The sequence below is a fragment of the Peromyscus maniculatus genome, chromosome 14 (assembly GCF_049852395.1).
Source record: "Peromyscus maniculatus bairdii isolate BWxNUB_F1_BW_parent chromosome 14, HU_Pman_BW_mat_3.1, whole genome shotgun sequence".
NCBI lineage: Eukaryota > Metazoa > Chordata > Mammalia > Rodentia > Cricetidae > Peromyscus > Peromyscus maniculatus.
Genome location: NC_134865.1, coordinates 50,787,519 through 50,811,676, shown reverse-complemented (window position 1 = coordinate 50,811,676; position 24,158 = coordinate 50,787,519). Strand labels below are relative to the sequence as shown.

At 37.4% G+C, this 24,158-nt stretch overlaps 1 protein-coding gene and 1 pseudogene across 13 annotated transcripts in view; both read right to left on the bottom strand.

Moving 5' to 3' along the window:
• The window catches only part of Gphn (gephyrin), a 400,632-nt gene that overhangs the window by 101,524 nt on the left and 274,950 nt on the right, over window positions 1-24,158 (bottom strand). For 11 of the 13 annotated variants that reach the window (XM_076551603.1, XM_076551606.1, XM_076551605.1 and 8 more), the window contains one exon: window positions 21,208-21,250. In XM_076551603.1, coding sequence (XP_076407718.1) covers window positions 21,208-21,250 — 43 coding nt within the window. Of the gene's footprint in view, window positions 1-21,207; window positions 21,251-23,477; window positions 23,541-24,158 lie in introns of all 13 variants that reach the window. The other 2 variants (XM_076551612.1, XM_076551613.1) reach the window with 1 other exon arrangement.
• Window positions 18,213-21,201, bottom strand: LOC143268515 (large ribosomal subunit protein eL6 pseudogene; annotated as a pseudogene).

Below are 24,158 nucleotides of genomic sequence, written 5' to 3'. Positions count from 1 at the left end.
TTAGGTGTTCGTATGTGTGCAGATTGATGTCAGGGTCTTCAATTTGATTCCATTGGTCCACATGTCAGTTTTTATGCCAGTACCAAGCTGTAAAAAAATCCCCTAACTCTGATATTGAGATGTATCAGAACTGTGAGTTTGGATCTGAAGCATGATTTTGACACAACTGTGTTTTCAGTACAGACTTGACTGGTTCTTGGTTGTGATGACAATCAAAAAATGCAGTCATGAATTATGTGGACTACAGAAGACACTGGATCAAATACATCATTTTCTTTTTTCTTTCTTTCTTGAGAAAACATTTCCCAAACCACCAGGAGCTCAGCAGGGAGTTCCAAGAGGATCTGGGAAGCAGAGAAGCCAGGCCCCTCTGTAGAGCCCATCTCCACTGTGCACTCAGCCTCCTGCTCCCATCAGAGGGCTATCTGTGGTGGCCTCCCTCTAGGCTCAGGTAAAAACCCCACAGTCTCTAAAGGAATCTGATACATTCTCACAAGCCGAGCTGTCATGCCGGTGGATATGTTTTCATTTGGGTTTTTGTTGTTAATGTTTGAATGTGGAGAGAATGCTACAGGCAATCTGCATACTTTGCAAAATAAAAACTTGGTGAGAAATCCCACTTCCAAAAAGTAAATTCATCAGAGTCAGTCAAATTCTTGTTTTGAGAAAAAGTATCAAAGTCATAGTTTTTAAAAATGTATTATACTGTGATAAATTTTTGGTTTGAAAGATTTAGGTATAAGTAAATGTTACCGATTTCATAATCCTATTTCTCATAAATACTAATTATGTAATTATACATTATACACACACACACACACACACACACACACACACACACACACACACACACACACACAAAGAACTTCAAAAAATTGGTTTTTTCTTTTTCTTTTTGATGGGAGTTACAACAGAACCTTGCTTGATAGCCCAAGCTAGCCTGACACTTATGGTAGTCCAAGTGAGTCTTTAACTCCTGATCTTCTTGCCTCTCCCCACAAGTGCTGACTATAAATACAGACATCACTCCTGGCTTAAGGTTGTATTCTTTATACTATTTCATTCCTGGCTTTAACTTAGATAAATATCCATTGTTATTAAGAAAAAAAAAAAGAGTTTCCTAATCTACTTAAAGTATAAATTAATACTCTGGGATATACTGACAATCTTAAGGAAGAGTCTTGTTTTGTCCTTGTTTATACCACAGCTTTCAGCATCACCTAATGTTTGGAGTTAGAATCTCCTCTATTTCTATTTTCAGTCTCTTCCTGAAAAGCAGATGACCTAGAACAAGTTTTCTAGAAAATGTTAACAGGTGTAGGCAATAATAACATGTACATTCAATTTAAACAAGGTCTTGGGTATGTTGAAGAATTCGTGGTTCAGAGGTGGTAAGCATTTAATCTTTCAAACAAATTTTTCTAATCAAGAGAAGTTAGCTCCAAAATCCTAGGGAAACTGGCAGAATTCATATACTCAGTATTCCAGGGCATTTAATTAATTTTCCCAGCCCGATTAGTTTCCCCTCCCTCCCTCCCTTTCTTTCCCTCCAGTCCCTCCCCTCAACAACACCTCCCCCTCCCCACCCCCGCACCAACCACTCCTCCTCCTTTTCTTCAGTAAAAGGTAGGTCTCCCATTCATATCAGCCAGCCAGGGCATATCAAGTTGCAGTTAAGACTAGGCACCTCCTCTCCTATCAAGGCTGGATGAGGCAATCTAATAGGAGGAAAGGGTTCCAAAAGCAGGTAACAGATTCAGAGACATCCCCTGCTCCCACTGTTAGGAGTCCCTCATGAAGACCAAGCTACACAGCTGTAGTATATGTGCAGATGGCCTAGGTCAGTCCCATTCAAGGTCTCTGGTTAGCATAGCAGTTCAGTCTCTGTGAGCCTCTATGAGCTCAGGTTAGTTGATTCTGTGGGTTTTCTTGTGGTGTCCTGGCCCCTTCGGCTCCTAACATCAAAGTTGCCACAAAATGTCAGCTCTATAACTGACATCAATGATTCATTATCATTCATAGGATATAGTTTCAATTCTTTATGATAGTATATAAAATTCTTCCTTTCTTTTTTTTTTAGCTTCCCACTCATTGCTGCATTGCTTATAAAATTGGCAATACTGTGGACAAGTGAACACATAGTATCATTTTATATTTTCTTGCTGTAGTATGTAATGTTCTGTCTGCCTAGAATAATTTTTTCTCATTATTTTGTTTGTTTCCCTGGGAAATTACTATTCCTCCCTCAATTTTTTTTTTTCAGTAAGGAAATATTTAAATAGTGACAAGAACACAAGAAAAAGATGTTAGAGCAAGCCTGCAAGGTTGCTTTTGACTAACCCTGGAACAACTTTATGGCAAAAATAAACAGATTTACTTAATAAAATGAAAATAATTCATGAACAGATAGTAATGTAAATAAATAATTTAAAAATTATTCCTTGTAATTCCAACTGATAAAATAAGTCGAATTAGAAAAACCTACATTGGCAATCATTATGCTAGTAACTGATTCAGACAAAAATCATCAACAGATACTAAAACTAGAAGGGAAAAGCTTCAAGAAAAACAAGGTATTTTTATACAGGCTAAATATATATCTCCATAATATCTCTTATTAAATACAAAGCCAAAATATTATTTCTTAGTGGAAAAAACCCCTACTTTTTTTTTATCTACCACCTTTGCCTCGTGATCCCAAGTATTATCACTAGTAATGGAACAAATATACACCATGGCCTCAATGACATGATTGGTACATTGAGAAGGACACATCATATTTGAAGTATTCCTAACAAATCACATAGCAATTAAAGCACTTTGAAACATCAGAAAAATTAAATTTGAAGGTCATTATATAAAATAACTGGCCTATGCTCTTCAAAAATATTGAGGCCATGAAAGACAAAGAAAAACACGAGTAATTGTTCTAGATTAAAGGAGCCTAAGGGGACATGACTGTTAAATGTAATGCATGAATCTGGGTTGAATCCCAGATCAGAACAAAAGAATTATTCTCTTCCCCATTTGCTATAAAGAACATTATTAGAAAAACTGGCAAAATTTAATTGGAATCAGATTATATAATAGTATTATGGTACTGTTAATTTCTTGATTTTCATAATTGTGCTGGGGTTATGCAAGACGATGTCTTATTTCTTTCCATCAACCTCATTTTACCCCTACTTCAAATGCACACTGAAGTAGGAATTAAAGAGGCATCATGTCTGCATTTTATTCACAAGCAGTTTAGTAAAGTATATGCATACTAATATGCACAGATAAATGTGGCAACATTTAACTGTGGCAAAATATCGCTATCTGGGGAGTCTGGATGAAAAGAATGCAGAAATTCTTTATGATATTCTTGTAAAATTTTCTTGAGTAGAGCCTCTGTTATGAAGCCAAAAATGTCCACACATTTTCCCTGTACTTAGAGGTACTATAAAACACTCTCTTAGTATTTTCTTTGCATATTACATTAAGCACATATCTCCATTTTGTATTTATTTATAAGTCTCTTTACCTAACTAGATTCTCAGGAAGAAAAATTCTCTTAATATCAAGATACTGTGCACATAGCATAGTCTAGAGTATACCAACTGACAAAAGATGGTTATATAAACACTATATACAATTTCGAATATTATCTATCTATCTATCTATCTATCTATCTATCTATCTATCTATCTATCTATCTATTTTGGTTTTTTGAGACAGGGTTTCTCTGTGTAGCTTTGTGCCTTTCCTGGAACTCACTCTATAGCCCAGGCTGGTCTCGAACTCACAGAGTCTGCCTGCCTCTGCCTCCCTGAGTGCTGGGATTAAAGGTGTGCACCACCACCGCCCTGCTAACTTTGAACATTACTGTAGTCAGTATTTTTAGTGTTCTTTTGACCAGAATTAGAAAAGTTTGATTTTGAACGCCAGTTGCACTGGGTATGATGCTATAGCTGTAATTATAGCACTTGGGGTATGTGCTATGCACAGCTATATCTGAATGGAATGGCAGAAGTCATAAAGCCAGCACATCTGGCTGACAGAGATCCAGCAAAGCTGAGCCGCATGATGGCTGCCATGCCACCTTTGGTTTTCATTTTCACTTGTTGCATACTTGAGGGACTTTTAATATTTGTAGAATTTCGGGATACAGGGTTGATGGAAAATTCCTTATGAATCATTTATGCCTTTTCCCAGGAATGATGCTTCTAAGCTTCCCCAGGACAGTCCTGAACATACTATTCACCCCACTTTTAGGGAGATAACCTTATCTACCTGAAGGTCTTCCTTATGCATTGGAGGTTGTGACAATAAAGAAGCCAGAGGTCTCTTCATGAGCCTATGAGACATTCTTGAAACATCTGTCCCTGTATTTACACAGGAACAAGATATTCAAAACAAAGTAAACTCAAAAAGTTCAACAAGATTCGGTGGCCTAGACGAGTTGTCCACAATTCAGATTATAAGCCTCTTCCCACTGTACACTCAGACAATTATGTGGCATACAACTCTGCCTTACATAGAGACATACTGATGAGCAAAGTATGGAGTGGAAAGATAATGAAAGTATGAGATGTCAGGACCTCCCTCTCTTAGAAAAGTTAGCTCATGCAGAGCCACTATAATGCCATATTACCAAGGAACAAAAGAATGCCAGATTTAGACATATAGACAAATTCTATAAAGATATAAATGTAAACATTGATTGTATTATGTCAGAATTTAAATAATAACTGCAGCAGCTTTGGCCTGAGGATTTTTTCCTGGGTACTCTGACCACTAAGAGTTAATAATACACTGCTTGGGATATGGCAAAATGCCCAGGATAGTTGAAGATTTTGTTTTGGTCTAATGTCCTTGAAGCAACCAAAGCTACCAACCTAAAAAAAAAGGCTTTCATATGCCTCTAGATTCTCAAAAATTGGGTTACGGGGTTAATGAGTAAGAATGATAACTCTTTATTAATGATGTCAAAACTTGAGGGAAAATGATTGGAAATGATCACTCTGTTCTGTCATAGTTTATTAATGATGACTAAAAGATGAGTAGAAGGAAGTGAAACACATGTCCAAAAACCAAAATATTATCTATGTTTTAGAACATCATGAATGTATCTCTGCTTACTAAACTCTATATAAATAAAAAAAAAAAATACTCTGGCTGCTAGGCAGTCAGGCTGCAAGATTCTTCCTACCACCATGGCCTGGCTCACATCCTTCCCCAGTCAACTCCTTAAATCCTCTGCAGGACCCATCTACCACCGGGAATGGCTCCCAGCAGATATGTATCTGGCCAGTCTGGGCTACATACTATGTCTAATTTTGTCTTAAAAACCAACCAACAACGATCCAACCAACCAACCAACCAACCAACCAACCAACCAACCAACCAACAGAACAACAAAACAAAATACCAAAAAGCTAGCAAACATTTGTTAACAATAGGCTCAGAACTAGGTTTCTGCTCCTCTTATATCTTCCTACCTGATTATGATTTTGATAATACATATGCCGTTTTGATGTTAATCCATTAACATATTTTATAGTTATACCTTGTGCTTTTGTTTAATTTTTTTCCAAAATAAAAGTACTTTAAAAAAAGTTTTTATGTACCAGTGTTTTGCCAGCCTGCATGTGTACCATGTGTGCACCTTGTACTTGCAGAGGCCAGAAGACGTCAGAGCTCCTGGAACTAGAGTTAGAGATGGTTTTGAGCTGCCATGTGAGTGCTGAGAACTGAACCCAGGTCCTCTGGAAAGTAGCTAATGCTCTTAACCACTTAGCCATCTCCACAACCCCCAAATTACAAGTGCTATTAACTCTATCATTAAAGTATGACAGTATTCAATATTAGTACTTACATGGGATAATGAAATTTTCTTAACCTGTTTCCTGGAGTTCTCATAAAGATATTGTAGTCTGTATAATGCTGTAAGGATGGTGTCTCTGTTGGACAGATGAGGATGGGATTTCCTATTCTATAATTTAGTAATGATGTCTTTTTTTCTGTACCAACTACAATTTTGATAATGAAGAAAGTAAAGAGATTGTACTCAAAGTAACGAGTGATAAAATAAAAAATGTGGTAATCTAAGAAAAGGAGAAGTGTGATTAAAATGAAATTAAAGGCAAATATTGCTTAGGGTATTAATGTTTGGTTTCACAAATAAGTAAAAATATTTGTGGACTTGACAGATGAGATATATAAGGATATATTAAAGAAGACTCATCAATGAAAGTTGATTTATTTTGGAGATGAGGTGAGAAAATCGAGGACAGTGCTTAAATAGTATCTTAATAAATGTACTTAGCTGCTAATTACATTTAGTTATGCTTAGGAAGACTGTGTTAGTGATGACAAGCATTTTTATAATCCAGTGAATGCCAATCAAGAACATAAGGGATTATATTGCTGTAGGAGAGAATTAAAATTTTTTCTATTAAAAAGAAAAAAGAAAACCAGGCGTAGTGTCTACCTTTACATCTTTAGTCCCAGTACTTAGGAGGCAGAGGTAGGCTAATTCCTGAGTGTGAGGCCAGCCTTGTTTATAGAGTAAGTTCCAGGATAGCCAGGGCTACACAGAGAAACCCTGTCTGGAAAAACAAAACAAAAATCCTAAAAATAAAAGCTATATGAAGGTAGCATATTATTTAAAAGATTATTTAAAAACCCTCTTTCCCATAACACAGGACAACAGCAGGATATCCAAGAGGAGTCCCAGTGAAGGACCAGCATTGACAGCATAGCAGAAACCAGAGGCCTCGAACCAGATCAGTGATTCTTTGCAATGAACACTTGCAAGTAAAGATATATGGACAAAAGGGTTTACTGTGTGACTCATTGTGTCACACTACAGCTTCCAAGATGAGACTGATTTTTTCTTTTTCTTCTTCTTTTTTTTTTTTTTTTAAACTTTTTCTCCTAAATTTTATTTTATTTTGTTTAGGTTGCAAGGGGTAGATGTGAAGAGTTGGGTAACTGAATGGGATCAAGATGTATGAAGGGAAAGACACAAAGAATAAGTAAAAAGGAAGTTTAAAAACCTGTTTCCTGGGAATAAAAAACAGATAATTGCATGTTTTTTTTTAAATTTTTTTTTTATCAAGGTACAATAATATTACCTAAGAAACCTAATCTAGTTAGGGATAGGTGAACAGAAAAAGGCCAACATTGAAATATGAAATAAAGTACTTAAGAAAAATAGTGCTTGTTAACAAACATGATTTAGGCATTGTTTAGTTTTCTTCTGCTGCTTCCATTCTGGTTTCTTATTACATATTTTGTTGCCCCTCCTGTGTTCTGCCTACCCAAGGCCATTCCTCTATTAATTTGCTCACTCAAGTGTGCAGACCATTTACTGAGACAGTCACTTCAGTACCACACTGTAACTAGGGTTGCACAACAGTAGGGAATAGAGGACACTGCAGGAAAGTACAGAAGGAACATTTTGCTCATGTTTAGGAGGCCACAGAAAGCCTTCTACAAGATATGCAGGACACGTAAGAGATGGGAGATTAACAATTTAGCAAAGAGGGAACCATCTGAAAATTGAAAGTTGGGTATGTCTGGTGACCAAATCAAGATAGAATGCGAGAGGTAAATTTAGAGGTAACTAGAAGCCTGTTTGTAAGCAATTTGAAGTTTAGCCTTTACTGCAAAATACTACAGGAATAAGACAGGTATCGACACTATAAAAAAGATAAAAATGATGACTGTAGGAAAAGGAATAAAAAATAAAGATTTTTGGTTTGGACAACTAGGTAGTTAAAACACCATTCCTCTGATATCAGAAGAGCAGGTCGAGATTATGAATTTTGTTTTTGTCATGTTAAGTGAGCTATTTGTGGAATATCCAAGAAGAGATTTATAATAGGCAGCTAGAAAGATGAATATGAATTTTAGAAAAAAGATGTGGGATGGGAGTTATAGATTTGGTTTATGTCAAAGCTTTGTGAAGAATGATCTTGCTATGTAGAAAGCAGTTTGAACAAGTCTAACAGAGAACTGAATATATAAAATGAATGCCCCCACCACCCCTAAAAGGACAAATCTTCAAAGGACTACAGTGAAAAAACACCCTGAAATCTTAAAAGTGTATTAGGAAAAAGAAATGACAAGGTACATAATTGTTTCAAGGAGGGAGCAGTTAAAAAAGATAGTCAACCTTGACCTGCTTTCACTTTCTTAGACCCTAATAGTAGTCCTTCTTGCAGCCATTCTCTTTTAAAATATTTTTTTGATGTTTGTGTGTGTTTGTGCACATGTGCGTGTGCGAACACAGAAACACAATTGTGGAATCACTTATGTATGGAGATTAGAGGACAATTGTGGAAATGAGTTTCCTCCTCTCCAAACGCCTGTTGTTTGGCTTTTTTTTTTTTTTTTTTTTTTTTTTTTTTTTTTTTATCTGGGAATTGTTCAAATCCTTCCTTAAACAAGAATGAAGTCTGTGACTTGTAATATTTTAAATGCTAAGGTAATTTAATGTTGCAGGTGAATCACATAGGTAATATTCAACAAACTAAATGGCAGTAGAGGTTTCTTAAGTTTATTTAAATTTGATAATATAAAAATGCTGAAAAAAACAAAACCTTGACAGTTATATGTAGGTACTAAAAGAGGTGAAGGAGGAGAAAAAAAGAGAAATGAAATAATAGAAACATTTCAGCATATTTCAGTTCTGAAACACATGACTATTTCCCCAACCTCCCCAGATAGGGTTTTTCTGCACAGCCCTGGCTGCCTTGGAACTCACTTTGCAGCCAAGGCTGTCCTGGAACTCAGAGTGTACTGTCTCTGCCTCCTGAGTGGTGGGATTAAAAGCCTATACCACCACTGCCCGGCCACTTGACTATTTTTTATGTCTAAGGCAAAACAAAAAGAAAAATCAAAGAAACACTACCACCAAAGTAACACAGTACTATTCTAGTAATCGACTGCCAAAATGGAAACATGAATTGTTTGAAAAAATATTTAAATTGATCGTTTGGAGGAAGTTTAGTGAGCTAAAGGATAATGCATATAGACAATGAAATCAGAAAAACAATACATAAGCAAACTGAGAAGTGTAACAAGAAAATAAAAATCATTGAAAAAAACTAAGCATGAATTCTGGAACTTAAAAGACATAAAGGGTATAAAAATTTAATAAAGAGAATCAATAAGCAGATTTGATCGAACAGAGGAGTCTGCACTACTGATCTCACTATACATTGTTTATATGTATTTGAGTGTCATATCATACCTCGTTGATTTGTATAATTATTATGAATAAAATAAAAGCATGTTAATAAAAAAGATGTAGTTTTTAGTTAGTTAATTAATTTTGATGTTTAATGGTGGTGCTGGGCTCAAACCCAGGTCTGTATACTTTGCTGCTGAGCAATATCTTCAAACTTCAAAAATAATTTCTGAACTTTAAGAAAGGTCACTTGAAAACATCAAAGTCTATACCTCAATACATTTAAACTGTTACTTCCAAATCCTTTTGTTGGTGTCAGCTTGGGCAGAATACTGGGACAGAGCTCCATCTCAGAAAGCCAAATACACTGATACCCTGTTGCTGGCTGTGTGATGACCTACTGTTGGACCCTTGCCAGGAGAATTAAGTAGCGAGACATCTGGTAGGAATCCATGAAATTTGAGGTAGAAATCATAGTAGATTTCTATATATATTTCTACATAATTATGGTGTTTTTGTAAAAGTATGTTGGACAGATTTGTGTGATCCAAAGCAAATGACTGTGTTAGGAAATGGAACTTCCCTCGGCACTTAGCTGCTGTAGTGTACTATATCATGAAAATATAAAAATACCTGAGACGTATAGGGAAGCTCATGTTAAGTTCAAACAGAAGATAGATTAGAAGACTATTTTTAAGATGGCAAGACTCCCCATAGCAATAGGTGAATTTACACCTTCACTGTTAAAACACCTCAGATTTTCTTCCTCACCAGTAATGAAGTAATACTCAAATTCACATGGAATGGCAAGGGCCTCAATAGGCAATATATTTAAAATAAGTATTTATGTTACATTAAATATATTTAAGTAAAAATATATTTACTTGCACTTTCATCAACATGCAAGCACCCATATATATCACCAATTTTTTTCTTGCAACTTATTACAAAGTGACAGAATCTAAACAGTGTAGTACTATCATAAGGATAGACATACCACCCATTAGGTATATGCTAAAAATAATTGAAACAAATATCTTTTCATATTATCATTATTTTAAAATGTATATCAATTGATCAATAAACAAAATATGGTACAAAGTGGAATATAACAATGAATATAATATATATTTATATGTTAGCTATAACATTGATGAAGTTTAAGTGAAGATCAAGTCCAGACTTGACTCAGAAGGAAAAAAGAAACCCACATTCTCTTTCACATATACATTCTAGCTTCTATTTTTTATATATGAGTATGAGTGCGTAGAAGCCAGGAAAGTAAGAAAAGGCCCATGAGAGAAGAAAAGTCTTTTGGGAGTGAAGGATAGTAAAACACAGGTGATATGAAAATGGAGAAAGTTAGGGAAGGAAAGGTTTAAGTGGGGATAGAGACATGGAGATGGGGAGAGGAGTAGGTGTGAGGAGCATCAACCATAACCAAGAATGTATGATAAAGCTATAAAAAACCCTTGTAGGCTAACTAAAAAATGCAATAAAAATGAGTTTAACGGAAGTACTGTATGTGGGTGTTTACTGCTCCCAGAAGCCATAGTCTATTAAGTAAAAAATCCCAGTGCCAGGGTTGGACTACCAATTTAATGAGTTGTTGGTCAAGGAGGTCCTTGAGGCCTTCAAAACCACGTTGGCACTGCTCTTAATTGCTCTCTAGAACTGGATGGTAAGGTCCTATTGCTAAAGACACCATAGGATTTGCTTACAGGATATGGAGAAATCAAGCTAGAACTTAGCTGGCTGCTTTGTCTCTGCTTACTAGCTTTCATAGTGCCCAAAGATGCTATGAAGGCTACAGGGAGAGAAAAGTAAATCAACACTCTTATTCAGTTGTGCCACCTTCATACTACTGCTAATGTGGAAGGCAAAATATACCCACTTGTGCTATAGCGGCATGTCTGTTAAGAAGGGCAACCAACTGTTTCTGATCAGATTTGAGGCCTGTTTCACAGAAGAAAATTCATGCCTGTTACTGTAAGCCTGGTTAAAAGCCCATGATCTTGAGTTCATAGTTTTTAGTGGGGAAGCTACCACTCTTGTTTTGCTAAGTGGATATGTGTGTCTATTGAAATATTTATGTTTATACTCGAAGATTAGTGTTGCTGTCAGCTTTGATCAGAGAGGCTTCCTTTTGCAGTAGGTGGCAGTTACTGCAGAGACTCTTTGCTGGTCAAAGTGCCAAGAATAAGTGACTGGTGAATGCTCAGGCCTAAATGGAATATCTGTATTACTCCTTCAATGGCTGAAGGAAAATCTCAGAATACATGCTGCAAAGAACATAAAATCTGGAAGCATGTGTAGAACACTATCTTCTGAGCATGGTATGGCTCAGAACCCATAGTAGATGTGATTATTTATACAAGACCTGCACAAGATTGGCCCCATTAACACTCTGTTACAGGGTCGGGGTGAGGGACTCATAAAGCCCTACACCTCTTTGAAGATCTATGGGAAGGTAATGGTTGCTGGGGAGGAAGCGTCATTTTATTTAGTGGTGTAGCCACTGGTAAGTTGCTCATACTCATGTAAATAACCCCTCATCTATGCTTTTGCAAAAAAGCCTAATTAAACTCAGTGCCTACTCCACCCCCCCATTGGAAAAGGAAGGGGATCTGTAGGAATGTGAGGGGCAAGAAACGGTAGTGGGGGTAAATATGATTAAATTATAAATACGAAGATATCACAATAAAATGTGTTATTACAGATAATATATGCTAATAAAACAAGAATCCAGGCAGAAAACACCATGAACCCTGTGATTTCACATCTACAAAATATTCAGAAACAGAGATTGAAGTTCCTAGAGATTCCAAGCATACAGTGGTTTCCAGGGGCTAATGCCAGGGAGAACAACAAAGAGAAACTGCTTAAAGATAATTACTTATTCTTTTGGGGTGATAAATACATTTTTAATGTAGAAAGCAATGACTGTTAAGTAACACTGTAAGTTTACCAAATTTGCTTTAATGAAGATCATTTTATATTATGTAAATTTTATATTAAAAGTAAAAAATCAGTTTTTACTGATCTTTTAGGGTCAGCTTTTACTGATCACGGTGTGGTAGCACATACCTGTAACCCCAGCAATTGGAAGGCTGAGGCATAAGGGTCACAGGTTCCAGGCTAGCCTGGATTACTTAGTGGGGACTTGTCTCAAAAAAAAAAAAGGGGGGGAAATAAGATCGAAGGAAAGGATATGGCTTACTGGTTGTGTGCAAACCTAGCCAGCCAGAAGAGGTTCATTAAACTTTATCTAAAGACTTCATTCTTGGAATAGGATCCTCATTGAATTGGTTTTGTTTTGTTACTGTAAGTTTTACTTACCTCATTGATACTCATGCTGATTGCTACTTAAAGACAGTACCAAAATAAACTAATATACAGAAACAAACCCCTAAACCAAACCTACAACCCTTTCCCAAATTTCCAGAAACAAAACCAAAAGCACCTGATCTTAAAAACACTGTCCTGGAGATTCCTGTATGATTTTCTAGAGTTAGCACCAGCTCTTTGATCAATCTGACTTCTGCTCAGGTTTTTAATTTTGCTTACAAGAAAATCTTATTTATAGAGCAGAATGGCATAATTAAAAAGAAAGAAAGAGGGAGGGAGGGAGGGAGGGAGGAAAGGAAGGAAGGAAGGGAGAAAGAAAGAAAGAAAGAAAGAAAGAAAGAAAGAAAGAAAGAAAGAAAGAAAAGCAAGCAAGCAAGCCTACTTCTGTAGGAACAATATTTGCCTTGTTATGTCTACAGTTCCCAAGCCATGACATCATGATCTCAGATATTTCTGAAGCCTGTCTCTGGAAACCAAGATTTTTGAGGCAGGTTTCATCTTAGACTGATGTACTTTGAATAAACTTTGCCCCACCTAGATTAATCTTCAATCTACACGTTCCCATCCCTGTCTGAGACAGGATCTCATAACAAGGTCCAGGATGGTCTGAAAGGAGATCCTCCTGCTTTGGCCTCTTGAAAGCTGGTATTACAGACAGACACCGCCATGTACCACTTTTATTTCTTGTTCTTATTTTGTATGGTTAGTGAAAGACTGGCAGCATGAGAGAGCTCTTCTCATCTTTTTATACTAAAGGAACTGCAATTTGATGGCAATCTGAAGGGAGAAGATTTATGCGAGATCCCGGTTTAAGAAGCTATAGTCCATCATGGTAGAGAAGGCATTGTGGCTGAGGAGTCATCTATGGCAATGGGGACTTGCAGCATAGTTTGCTACATCATGATGGACCAGGAAATAGAGAGCTAGGGCTAGAAGCAGTCTTAGCTAGCCCTTATAGCTCTTCCCACATCTAGGCCTCCTTGGTAAATGTTTCACAAACTGCCTTAATCAAAATACTAAGCTGATATATATTCAAATAGATCAGTCCATGAGGTCATTTCAGACTCAAACCATAACAATTTCTAAAGAGAAGTTATGATTTTGTCTCAAGTAAAATCTGTTGCCTACGATATGATTTACTTCAGGGAAGGAAATCTCTCATTACTAACAGACCTTTGAAACGTTTTAAAGCTTTTTCATGGTAGTAACTAAGAGATAATTAAGATGATTCCTGGTTTTAGTCATTATTGCAGACAGTAGGGTCACAGATTTCTAATACTGCCATATTTCCACATGACTTAGATAGTTCTTGTATAACAGGGCAAGACAGTACAAAGGTTCCTGCATCTCATTTTTTTTTTGCTGAGGCCATTTCAGGTTTACCTAAAATTTGATCTTAATGGAGAATGTCATGAAAACCTACCCAACTCTATTCTAGGAACCAAAGGTCAGGATGTATTAGCCAACTTATCTTAGCTTCTGTCAAACTGCCTGTTTGTACAGAGCCATCTCCAGTTAAGGCTCATCTTAGCATCTGTTAAAACTGCTCACTTCTATGAACACCCCGTGCAGTTGCCTAGGAATGGTTTCTGCCTTTAAAGATCCCATGTTCTAGACACTCAGGGATACATCTAGATCCCCAAACACTTGGGTGTGGTCCCAGCCAGTTAGAATAAAGACTTTTAATTGACTGTAAATGAGTGGTCATTTCTGGTGGGCTATCAGGAACACTTGTAAATTAAATATCTTTCCTGATTACCAAACACAAACATGGCTATGAATTAAAATTCAGTAATTTTGTTACTCTGGGCCCATCTAATTATCACAAATTGTCACCCCTAGAATATGATCCTTTCCTTGGCAGTGGTGGCACATACCTTTAATTCCAGCATTCCCAGGAGGCAAAGGCAGGTGAATCTCTGTGAGTTCAAGGTCAGCCTGGTCTACAAAACAAGTTCCAGGACAATTAGGGCTGTTACACAGAGAAACCATGTCTTGAAAAACAAAAAAGAAAGGAATATGATCCTTTGTCTGAGGCAAAATCTATCCAGATACTGAGTACAGTAGAGTTTGTCAGTAAGATAAGCCATTTAATTTAATTTAATAAATGCACTGACATTATGCTTTTGGATTAGTGCGTGATTTTGGAATGCTTTAGAAATAACTTGTTTTGAACTCACACATGCAAAAAAACTTATGCAATTAAGAATAGCATTTTAAGGGCATTGGTGCTTCCTAAAGAAGTGGATATTACAAAGGGAGCCAAACAAAAGAAGGTACTAAGGAGGCTAAAGGAAACATCAGATAGGTAGCACTCACTAAAATTAGAGCCTTATATCCCAACAGACTAAATATTTGGTTCAAGAGCAGTTCAAACCTGCTATCACAGAATGTCTATAATCAGCTCCAGAGACAAGAAAGATAACCCAGGAGAAATGTGGATTAATTTGTAATGTTGGCTATTTAATAGCGGTAAACAACCTTAAATGAATGTTCCAAAATTTTTACAAGAATTATCCATCACTATTGCTTTGATTTTTATGTTTGTGTCTCCTCTACAACTCACACTGAAATTTAATTACAATGTAACAGCATTAACCAGGTGGGGGGTATTTTGGGAGGTAAATAAGCAATGAGGTGTTCATGCTCAAGAAACCTAGGATCAGTGCTCCACATATGAGGTGAGTTCTGCCACATGAGGTAACAGTGAAAGCAATGTGTTCACAATGGTATGTTGGAAGCAGAGACCAGGCACTCATTAAGACAGCAAATTTGCCTATAACTTGATCTTGGATTTTCCCATTTCCTAGAATGTAATAAATAAAATTTTTCTTTTTGTAAATTATCCAGTCTTTGGTTGTTGAATTTTTAGGGAGGGAGGTGAGAGGAAGTTAGGTTTGAGAGAGGTTGAGATAATTTTTCCTTCAGGTGGGAGTTTTGATCAGCGAGTTATTAACATCTAAGACAAGATCGCACAGTGAGGTGGGCTTCTCAGGTAAGAGAGGTTTCCGTTGTGTCAGACAGATTGAGATGTCTTAACAGTTTCTGAGAGAGAGGAGAAGTCCCATACCACAAGATAGCAGGCTTAGTCATTGAGTAGCCTGTTTTTTATTTTATTATTATTATTATTATTATTATTATTATTATTATTATTTTTTGTTGGTTTTTCGAGACAGGATTTCTCTATGTAGCTTTGCGCCTTTCCTGGAACTCACTCTGTAGCCCAGGCTGGCCTCGAACTTGCAGAGATCTGCCTGGCTCTGCCTCCTGAGTGCTGGGATTAAAGGTGTGTGCCACCACCGTTAATTTAACTTTACATTTCAGCCACGGATTCCCTTGTTCTCACTCCTCCCGCACCCCCACCCCCCGCCTTCCCCTCAGCCCACCCTCCATTCCCATCTCCTCCAGGGCAAAGACTCCCCTGAGGATTGAGTTCAACTTGGTAGATTCAGTCCAGGCAGGTCAAGTCCCCTCCTCCCAGGCTGAGCCAAGGGGTAATGAAGGGCAAGGGTCAAGGGAAAGAGAGCTTAGGGGAGCAGGAGATCCCAGCTGGATCAAGAACAGAGAGGGAGAACAAGGAATAAAAGACCATGATAAATGAAGACCACATGAGAATAGAAAGAAGCAAAGTGCTAGAGAAGCCCACAGAAATCCACAAAGATACCCTCACAATAGACTACTGGCAATTGTCAAGAGACAGCCCGAACTGACCTACTTTGGTGATAGGATGGCCAAACACCCTAACTGTGGTGCTAGAAACCCCATCCAATGACTGAGGGAACCGGATGCAGAGATCCACAGCCAGGTCCCAGGTGGAGCTCCAGGAGTCCAATTGGCGAAAAAGAGGAGGGTTTGTATGAGCGAGAATTGTTGAGATCAAGGTTGGAAAAAGCACAGGGACAAATAGCCAAATGAATGGAAACACATGAACTATGAACCAATAGCTGAGGAGTCCCCAGCTGGATCAGGCCCTCTGGATAAGTGAGACAGTTGATTAGCTTGATCTGTTTGGGAGGCATCCAGGCAATGGGACCTGGTCCTGTCCTCAGTGCATGAGCTGGCTGTTTGGAACCTGGGGCTTTAGGCAGAGTAGCCTGTTTTATGTGCTTCTACTTAGGTTGTATGCGAATGGGGTAGAGAGTGACCGGGGGAGGGGGAGGGTTTAGCCCTTTGTGACTCTGTCACACCAGGCTGCTTGTTAGCTCTTTTAGCAATATATGAAGGGGAGAGTGAGACTTCAGTGTGCTTGTGTGTGTGTGTGTGTGTGTGTGTGTGTGTGTGTGTGTGTGTGTGTGTGTGCCTGCCTGTGACCTAATAGGTATTTGATTACAGCAGAACAAATGGATTAGGAAAGCTGCTGTGTCAGTTTTTTTCAAGCTTGACACAAGGTGGAGTCATCTGGGAAGAGGGAACCTCATTGAGAAAATGCCACCAGATTGGGCTTTAGGAAAGTCTACAGGGACATTTTCTTGATTAATGACTGATTTAGGGATATACAAAAAGGATTAGTCACCTGACTAAGGGAAACTCAGAAGGGTCACACAAGAATCCTAACAAATGGTAGATGATTTATGACACATCGTAGGTTGTTTATGCATGAAGAAAGATGTAAAAGGAACAGAAGCAGTATTTGGTATTGAGAGAGTGAGTAACCATTAATAGCTTCTATATAGCTGCACTGTGATACTACATGGTGAATAAAAAAATGAGGGAGATAAGAACTATTTAAATAAGGAATGGGAATAGATTGTAGCTAAGTTCAGAGAAACAGACCATAAAGATGGCACAGTGGGTAAAGCACTTGCTGCCAAGACTGATGACCTGAGTTTGATCCTTGGGATTGACATGATGGAACAAGGGAACCAACTCCTGAGAGTTGTTTGCTGACCTCCACACCTGTGCCATGGCATTTATGTTCACACACATGCACACACACACACACACACACACACACACACACACACACACACACCCCTCTCATAATGAAAAATTGAGTCTGGAGAAAGGAGTGCTGAACTTTGGGTGAGGTCATGGGTATGAACTCGAGTTATCAGCATGGTATTATGATGAAAGAACATAAGCTTACAGAAATTACAAAACTATGAAGTTATGATGTTGCTTGGGCTCCATCTGGACCTGAAAAGCACAAGTCCCATCTATATGAGTATTTTATCCAAAGAAAACAATAAAGAATACTTGGGCTACCATGATGTCTATCTAGACTGATTATGAGCACAAATACAGTAAGACAGTAACTGAAAAGTAACACTGAATTCTGTAGTAGATAGAAAACAAAGGGAATTTGTCCTAAAAAAGTAACTTTACTTTGTTTGTTTGTTTCTAATCACCATAATTACTCCCAGTACCCTATAATTTCAGGACTAGAAATTAGTGGAAATTGTGCACTATAGATCATAAAATGTAATTTTAAAGTTCCTTTGTCTATCTTGCTTTATTTTAGTGAACATTCAACTATCATGTCTGACCCTCAGGTTTCTCAAACTCAGGTCTTAGTGTTTGTAAGATTTTATATCCCACTACTTAAAAGGCTCTCTCTGAGTCACATATTGTGGAAAGTTGTGAAGGTATGAAATCTACTGTTTAAATTTTAATTTATTCTTATTTAAAATTTTTGTTTTTCTTTTTTAATTATCATATTTTTAATTTTTTTTGAAACATGAAGTTGTTTAATTAGGTTGTTAGCAATTTAGAAAAGCAGTTTGTGAGGATACATCCCATTCGTCAGAGAGAATTGAGATCGCAGGTAGCCCTGGAGCTGAGGAACAGCTTTGATCTTTGGCAAAATCTGCGAGTCCACAGCTTTCTGACCAGTCTTTCGCTGCTCTGTAATCTTGTATTTCTCCTTCTCCTGGTGCCTGGGCTTGCGCAGCTGCTTCTTCTTGAAGTAAGCATCGGTCAGGTGTTTGGGGATTTTAACCTTGCTGATGTCAACTTTTGTAGAGGTGGCAATGACAAATTTCTGGTGTGTTCTTCGCAGAGGAACTCTGTTGAGGGCAAGAGGTCCAGTCAAATAGCAAGCCGCTGGCCAGCTGCTTCAGGAAAACCACTCTCTTGCCCCTGTGGCGCCCTGTGAGAATGATCAGGACGGTCCCAGGAGTGATGCTGGCCCGAAGCCTTCTCACGTGCTGACTGAAGGGCTTTTTGCCATGGCTCAGCAGCTTCTGAGGCACATCTTCGGTAGGATAATACCTAGGCATTTTTCGAAGCTTCACCACCCGGGTACTGCCGTTCTTGTCACCACCAAACGGTTTTTTGACAGTAGCAAGGACCTTCTCCTTTTTCTTCTTCTTTTTAACCTTTGGGTTTGGCAGCTGAGTACTTTCTTTTGTACAAGGCCTTTCTGGAATACACAGCAGATCGGGATTAACTGCTGATCCCTCGAACCAGGACAGGGTTCCGGCTGCAGTGGGGCTTCCCCTTCTTGGTCTTTTTAACCTTAGGGTCACCCTTTTTGGCGGCACTGGCACCAGCACCAGTGGCAGGGGCATCACCGCCAGCCTTCTTGGCCGCAGGTTTCTTCTCTTTTGCGTCAGGCTTTTTGCCCTTTTCACCAGTCATCTTGCAAGATGGCTAAGAGCCACATTTTTCATTTTATGTGTACATTTGTCTATGTGAGGGTGTCAGATCCCCTGGAACTAGAGTTACAGAGAATTGTGAGTTGCCATGTGGGTGCTGGGACCACTGGAAGAGCAACCAGTGTTCTTTTAAGCCATCTCTCCAGCCGCTTGTTTAAATTTATTGATTCATTTTGCAGTGCTGGAGATCGAACCCGGGGCCTCATGATCACTAGAGAAGCCTTCTACCACTGAGCTACAATCCAGCTCTGCATTTATTTTTTATAGCACTATCTAAAGGTCATGATCAAACAAATACTCAAGGGTTTTGAGCGAAGTTAACAGACGCATAACACAGAAATAGGGAATATTTATATAAAATAAACACATACACATATACATACACACACTAACATATTTGATATTCTCAAATATGCCCCCCTCCATTTTTTCTTCTCAAATTCTATACCCTGAGTTGATTTTGAACTCTCCATTCTGCTGCTTCAGCTTCCCTAATGCTAGTGTTACTGGTGAACAATTATGGCTTTGTGTATGTGGTGGGGATATATGTGTGTGGCGGTGGACATATATGTGTGTGCAGAGGCCATTGGTAGACACTGGGTGTCTTGCTTTATCACTCTCTCTAGCTTACTCCCTTGAGACAGGTTCTGTTTTGAATCTGGAGTTTGTCTGCCCCTCACCTTTGGGCTAGCCTGTGTGGGTGCTTGTGCAAGCTCCAGCAATTCTCTACTCTCCGTTTCCGACAGTGCTGAGTAGAGCTGTGCACATGGTTATGACGTGCTCCCCCGCCCCCACTGAATTGTCTCTCCAGCCCCCCAAGTATGCTTTGGTTGTTAAATAACACTGACATTCTACTAGAGTATAAACCATCTCATTTACTAAAACTCCCATTAGTGTGGGTGTCTAGTAGACCTATTTGATTCTGGTCAACCTGTATATCTACTGAAAACCATTAGGAAGAAGATTGGGTGATGCCATTAAATTATTAAGAGACAGAAAAATAATACAACAATTAGCATTTATACAGCATTTTTCTCCTGGAGATTCCAACTTTTTTTTTTTTTTTTTTTCTCCGCAGACATGTATTCTCTTTTTAATAGCCCTGGCTGTCCTGGAACTCACTGCGTAGACCAGGCTGGCCTGGAACTAACACAGATCCACCTACCTCTGCCTCCCAAGTGCTGGGATTAAAGTTGTGCACCATCATGCCTGGCTTGGATCCCAAAGCTTTAATGGGAAATCTTTAAAGAGGATTTCACTTAAAAGATACTAGTATATATATATAAAAAAAAACTATTCACAGTTCCATTTTTATCAAACAAGAAAATGAATATACAAAGTTCAGTGGCTTCCAAGTTAGTATTGTAGTGCTCAAACCAAATGAGAGCATTAAGGATTTTTTATTCTTGGATCAGGGAATAATGTTCTATAACATTTTGCTTGTGAAGGTAAAATCTTTGGAAATTATATTTACAAAATTATTGTTTATTACCTACACCTCAACCCTCTTTGGAGACATGGTCTCATGATGCAGCACAGACTGGCCCAAAACTTAGGATCTTCCTGCTTTATCCTTAATTGCTGGGACTACAATCATGCATGTCCAGCTTCCTTTTCCTCCTCTCTCTCCTTCTTCATCTCCTGCTTTCATGGATTTATATTAGAGTTATTTTCAGGTAATCTGTCATTAAATCATTATATTAGAGTTATTTTCATGTAATCTGTCATTAAATCATTATATTAGAGTTATTTTCATGTAATCTGTCATTAATTCATCTTTGGCAATGAGACCATAAAAAGGGGCAGCCTTCTCACCCTAAGGTTGTAGAGGAGCTTACTTTTTTTAAGTTGAATGCATCAAATTCCATTCAGTTTGCAAAAATAATTAGATTCAGGGAAAAATTTATTTATATTGATATTAAAAAAATTTAAGATGGTAGATTTTGTAAACTTCACTCTTGATATTAACTTTCGTTATTGCTCATCTTCATTTTTGTCATCAAAATGCCATTCTTAGCTCTCTATTCTGCTGAGCCACAATGGATAAGGTTTGGTGGCCTACCTGAAGCGGTGACTACTTACTGGCTCTGAGAATGTTCTCCTTGCTGCTGCACCTGGACTGGACCTGCAGAAAGAGCACACACTCAGTAATTTAGGGCTTATAACACAGACTGCCAGATAAGTATGCTTAATGGGCAAGCTCCTGAGGTTTAGGAGAAAAGGTTTTATTTATCTTGACTCACAACATGTTAGTAAAAGTCTATTACATTTTTCAGATATATTTAATTCATTTTTACTTAAAAAAAGAATGAGTTCCAGAAAAATATTTCAGGTACAATATTATAAATTGGACAAAGATAATACCCAAAGCAATTTATGTGTATTTGAGATCAGTCCAGGTGGCCCTCCATATCTGTGGTTTTCATATCTGTAGATTCAACACACTGTGGATCAGAAAAGAAAAGGAAAAAAAAAGGAGGAGAAGAAAACCAACAACACAAAACACCAGCACTACCACCTGTATATGTACTGCACCTGTGATCTTTATTTCCTTGTTATTATTCTTTATGGAATACAATATAGCAATTATTTGCATAACATTCATATTGCATTAGATTATAAAATAGAGGTAAGGGTTGCAGATATGGCTCAATGATAGAGCGCTTGCCTATTAAACTAGAGACAATATAAAGTAAAGTATATGATTGGATGTACTGAGGCTGAAAATAAGCAATATATGCCATTTTATTACATGAGACTTGAATATCTTTGGGATTTGGTATCTATGGAGGTTTTGAAATGAACTTGTTACAGATATTGAAGGATGACTATATATGGAACAAATTCAATACTGTATATTCATTTGTGAATATTAATCCTTACTCTAAAGGCATTTTGTATATGTCTTGACTAGAATAATAATGAAACCCAAGTAAAATTAAAATTCTACTGTAGTGATTTTTATTATATATATGTTAACAAGGACAAAAAAAGTTCTCATCTATAACATCTACGTTTGATGGTAGTAACTTTTGTAATGCTGATTATAATAATTTTTATAATACTGGCTATGAAAGATGTTTCTACTGGAAATGAGTTAAATTTGACCCCTTTATTAACCAGTTTTAAGTATGCATATCATTTGTCAATTAGGGGCTCTTTATGCTTTGATTGAAAAATTTAGGTTAAAGTGGCATATTTCTTTTGAAGTTTGCCAAATGGCTGTATTCAATGTTCATGCTGAATGGTAGTTATTAATTTCAGATATAACTTTATTCAAGGTCCACACCTCTTCCTCCCACACCACAGCAGCTTGCCCCAAATGGATATATACACAACAAAGAACTTTCTGTAGCTTAACACAGTCTAATAATATATGAAACAGTTTATGAAAGGAATGTTGTAACTTAGGGTAGGTTATGGCTGTCCTTCCCTGAAAAAATAAACTGTTAATGTTAAAAGAAATAATAATAAAAATGCCATGAGCAGACAAGGGCAAACAAACAGCAAAAACCAAAGCAAATAAATCTAAACACACACAGCCACACCCACGCGCACGCACGCATGTGCACACACGCACATAGCAAAACAAACAATTACAAATGTTAGTTATTCTCTTTTTGCCCAGATTGCTTAAGTAGTTTTAGGTATACTATAATGACTTTAACCCAGAATAAAAGATTCTTTTATTCTTTTATTTACAAGTCTTATTGAAGAACAATTCTGGACCAAATGAGAAAGAAATTAGTGACTTAAATAAAATAAGACATGGAAGAAAACATGAGAACAAAGAAAAGAAAAAGCAGAGAGAGAGAGAGAGAGAGAGAGAGAGAGAGAGAGAGAGAGAGAGACACTGAGGAATTAAATATGGAGGATAAAAAAGAAAGCATGGGCTTACAAAGGGAGACAATGTATGAATGAAGAATGTTCTACTATTTCTTATTAAAAATTCATATTCAAGAAGATAAGTGTAACTAATGAACTTTCTGCAAAATAAATAAGCAATTTGCATACCATGAAATGAAAACAAGTGTAACTCTACCACTACAGTCTTAACGGGGAAAAGAAACACACACCAGCAGACAGATTAATAGACAAGCTTAATAAAGAGAGATACTACATTTGAAAAAGTGACTCAAAGAACACAAGAGAACGCTGAAAGCATGGGAAGAAATCTAGGAGAAAGAAGGAAAAGAAAGAGGAAATGTTCAAAGACAAAACAGCTCAAAGAAGTCAAATGGAAGTCAAGAAAATCTTCAACAAGATGTGAAACAAGATGTGAAGGAGCCAAACCCATCGCGCAAAGCTATGTTTGCGAGTGGAAAGTAGCTCCTTGGGTCAGTAATAGTTACTCTTAAGTCGTAGCCTCTATTCCTCCAGAGTTCATCTTTAAGCCCTTCCAATCTAGAGTGGAGCTAGTGTATGGATAGAAACAAGAAATTTACAATGAACAGTGCAGTTCAGATGAGTAGTTCAAATCGTCTCATAAAATGTTCCAACAAATTTACACAATGTCTATTATATACATTTGATAATGTATATAATGGGAATGGTAGTAAAGAACTCCCTGGTATTTTCTAACAAACCAAAGCAAACAAAAATATCCTTCCTGCTTCTCTAAATTGCTTAAAAATTAACAACACCCCCACAATTGTTTATAATACGGATAAAGAAACCCACATTGGTTTTTTATACCTCAGTTTGGAACCACATATTTCAAAACAGCTCTAGAGGAGACATTTGGAGAACGAAAATAATTCAGTTCTCTCAAATAGGACCCTTTAACAAGGTGTGCAAATTGCCAAAAGTAGTGTAATTAATGTTTCCCATTTATGTTGCATTGGCTGTTGAACCAGATTTGAGAGAAATAATTTTAAAACCAGTGCTTAATTAGACTTTATTTAGCGATTTTGAATGTGTATAATGGGGGAAAGTAACTTTTAAAACTTTACCGTTAGTGTATGTATGGGATGATTCTATGCTACATAATGTCATATTTAGAGTATTTATTTTTTTTTATAAAATCTTAAATA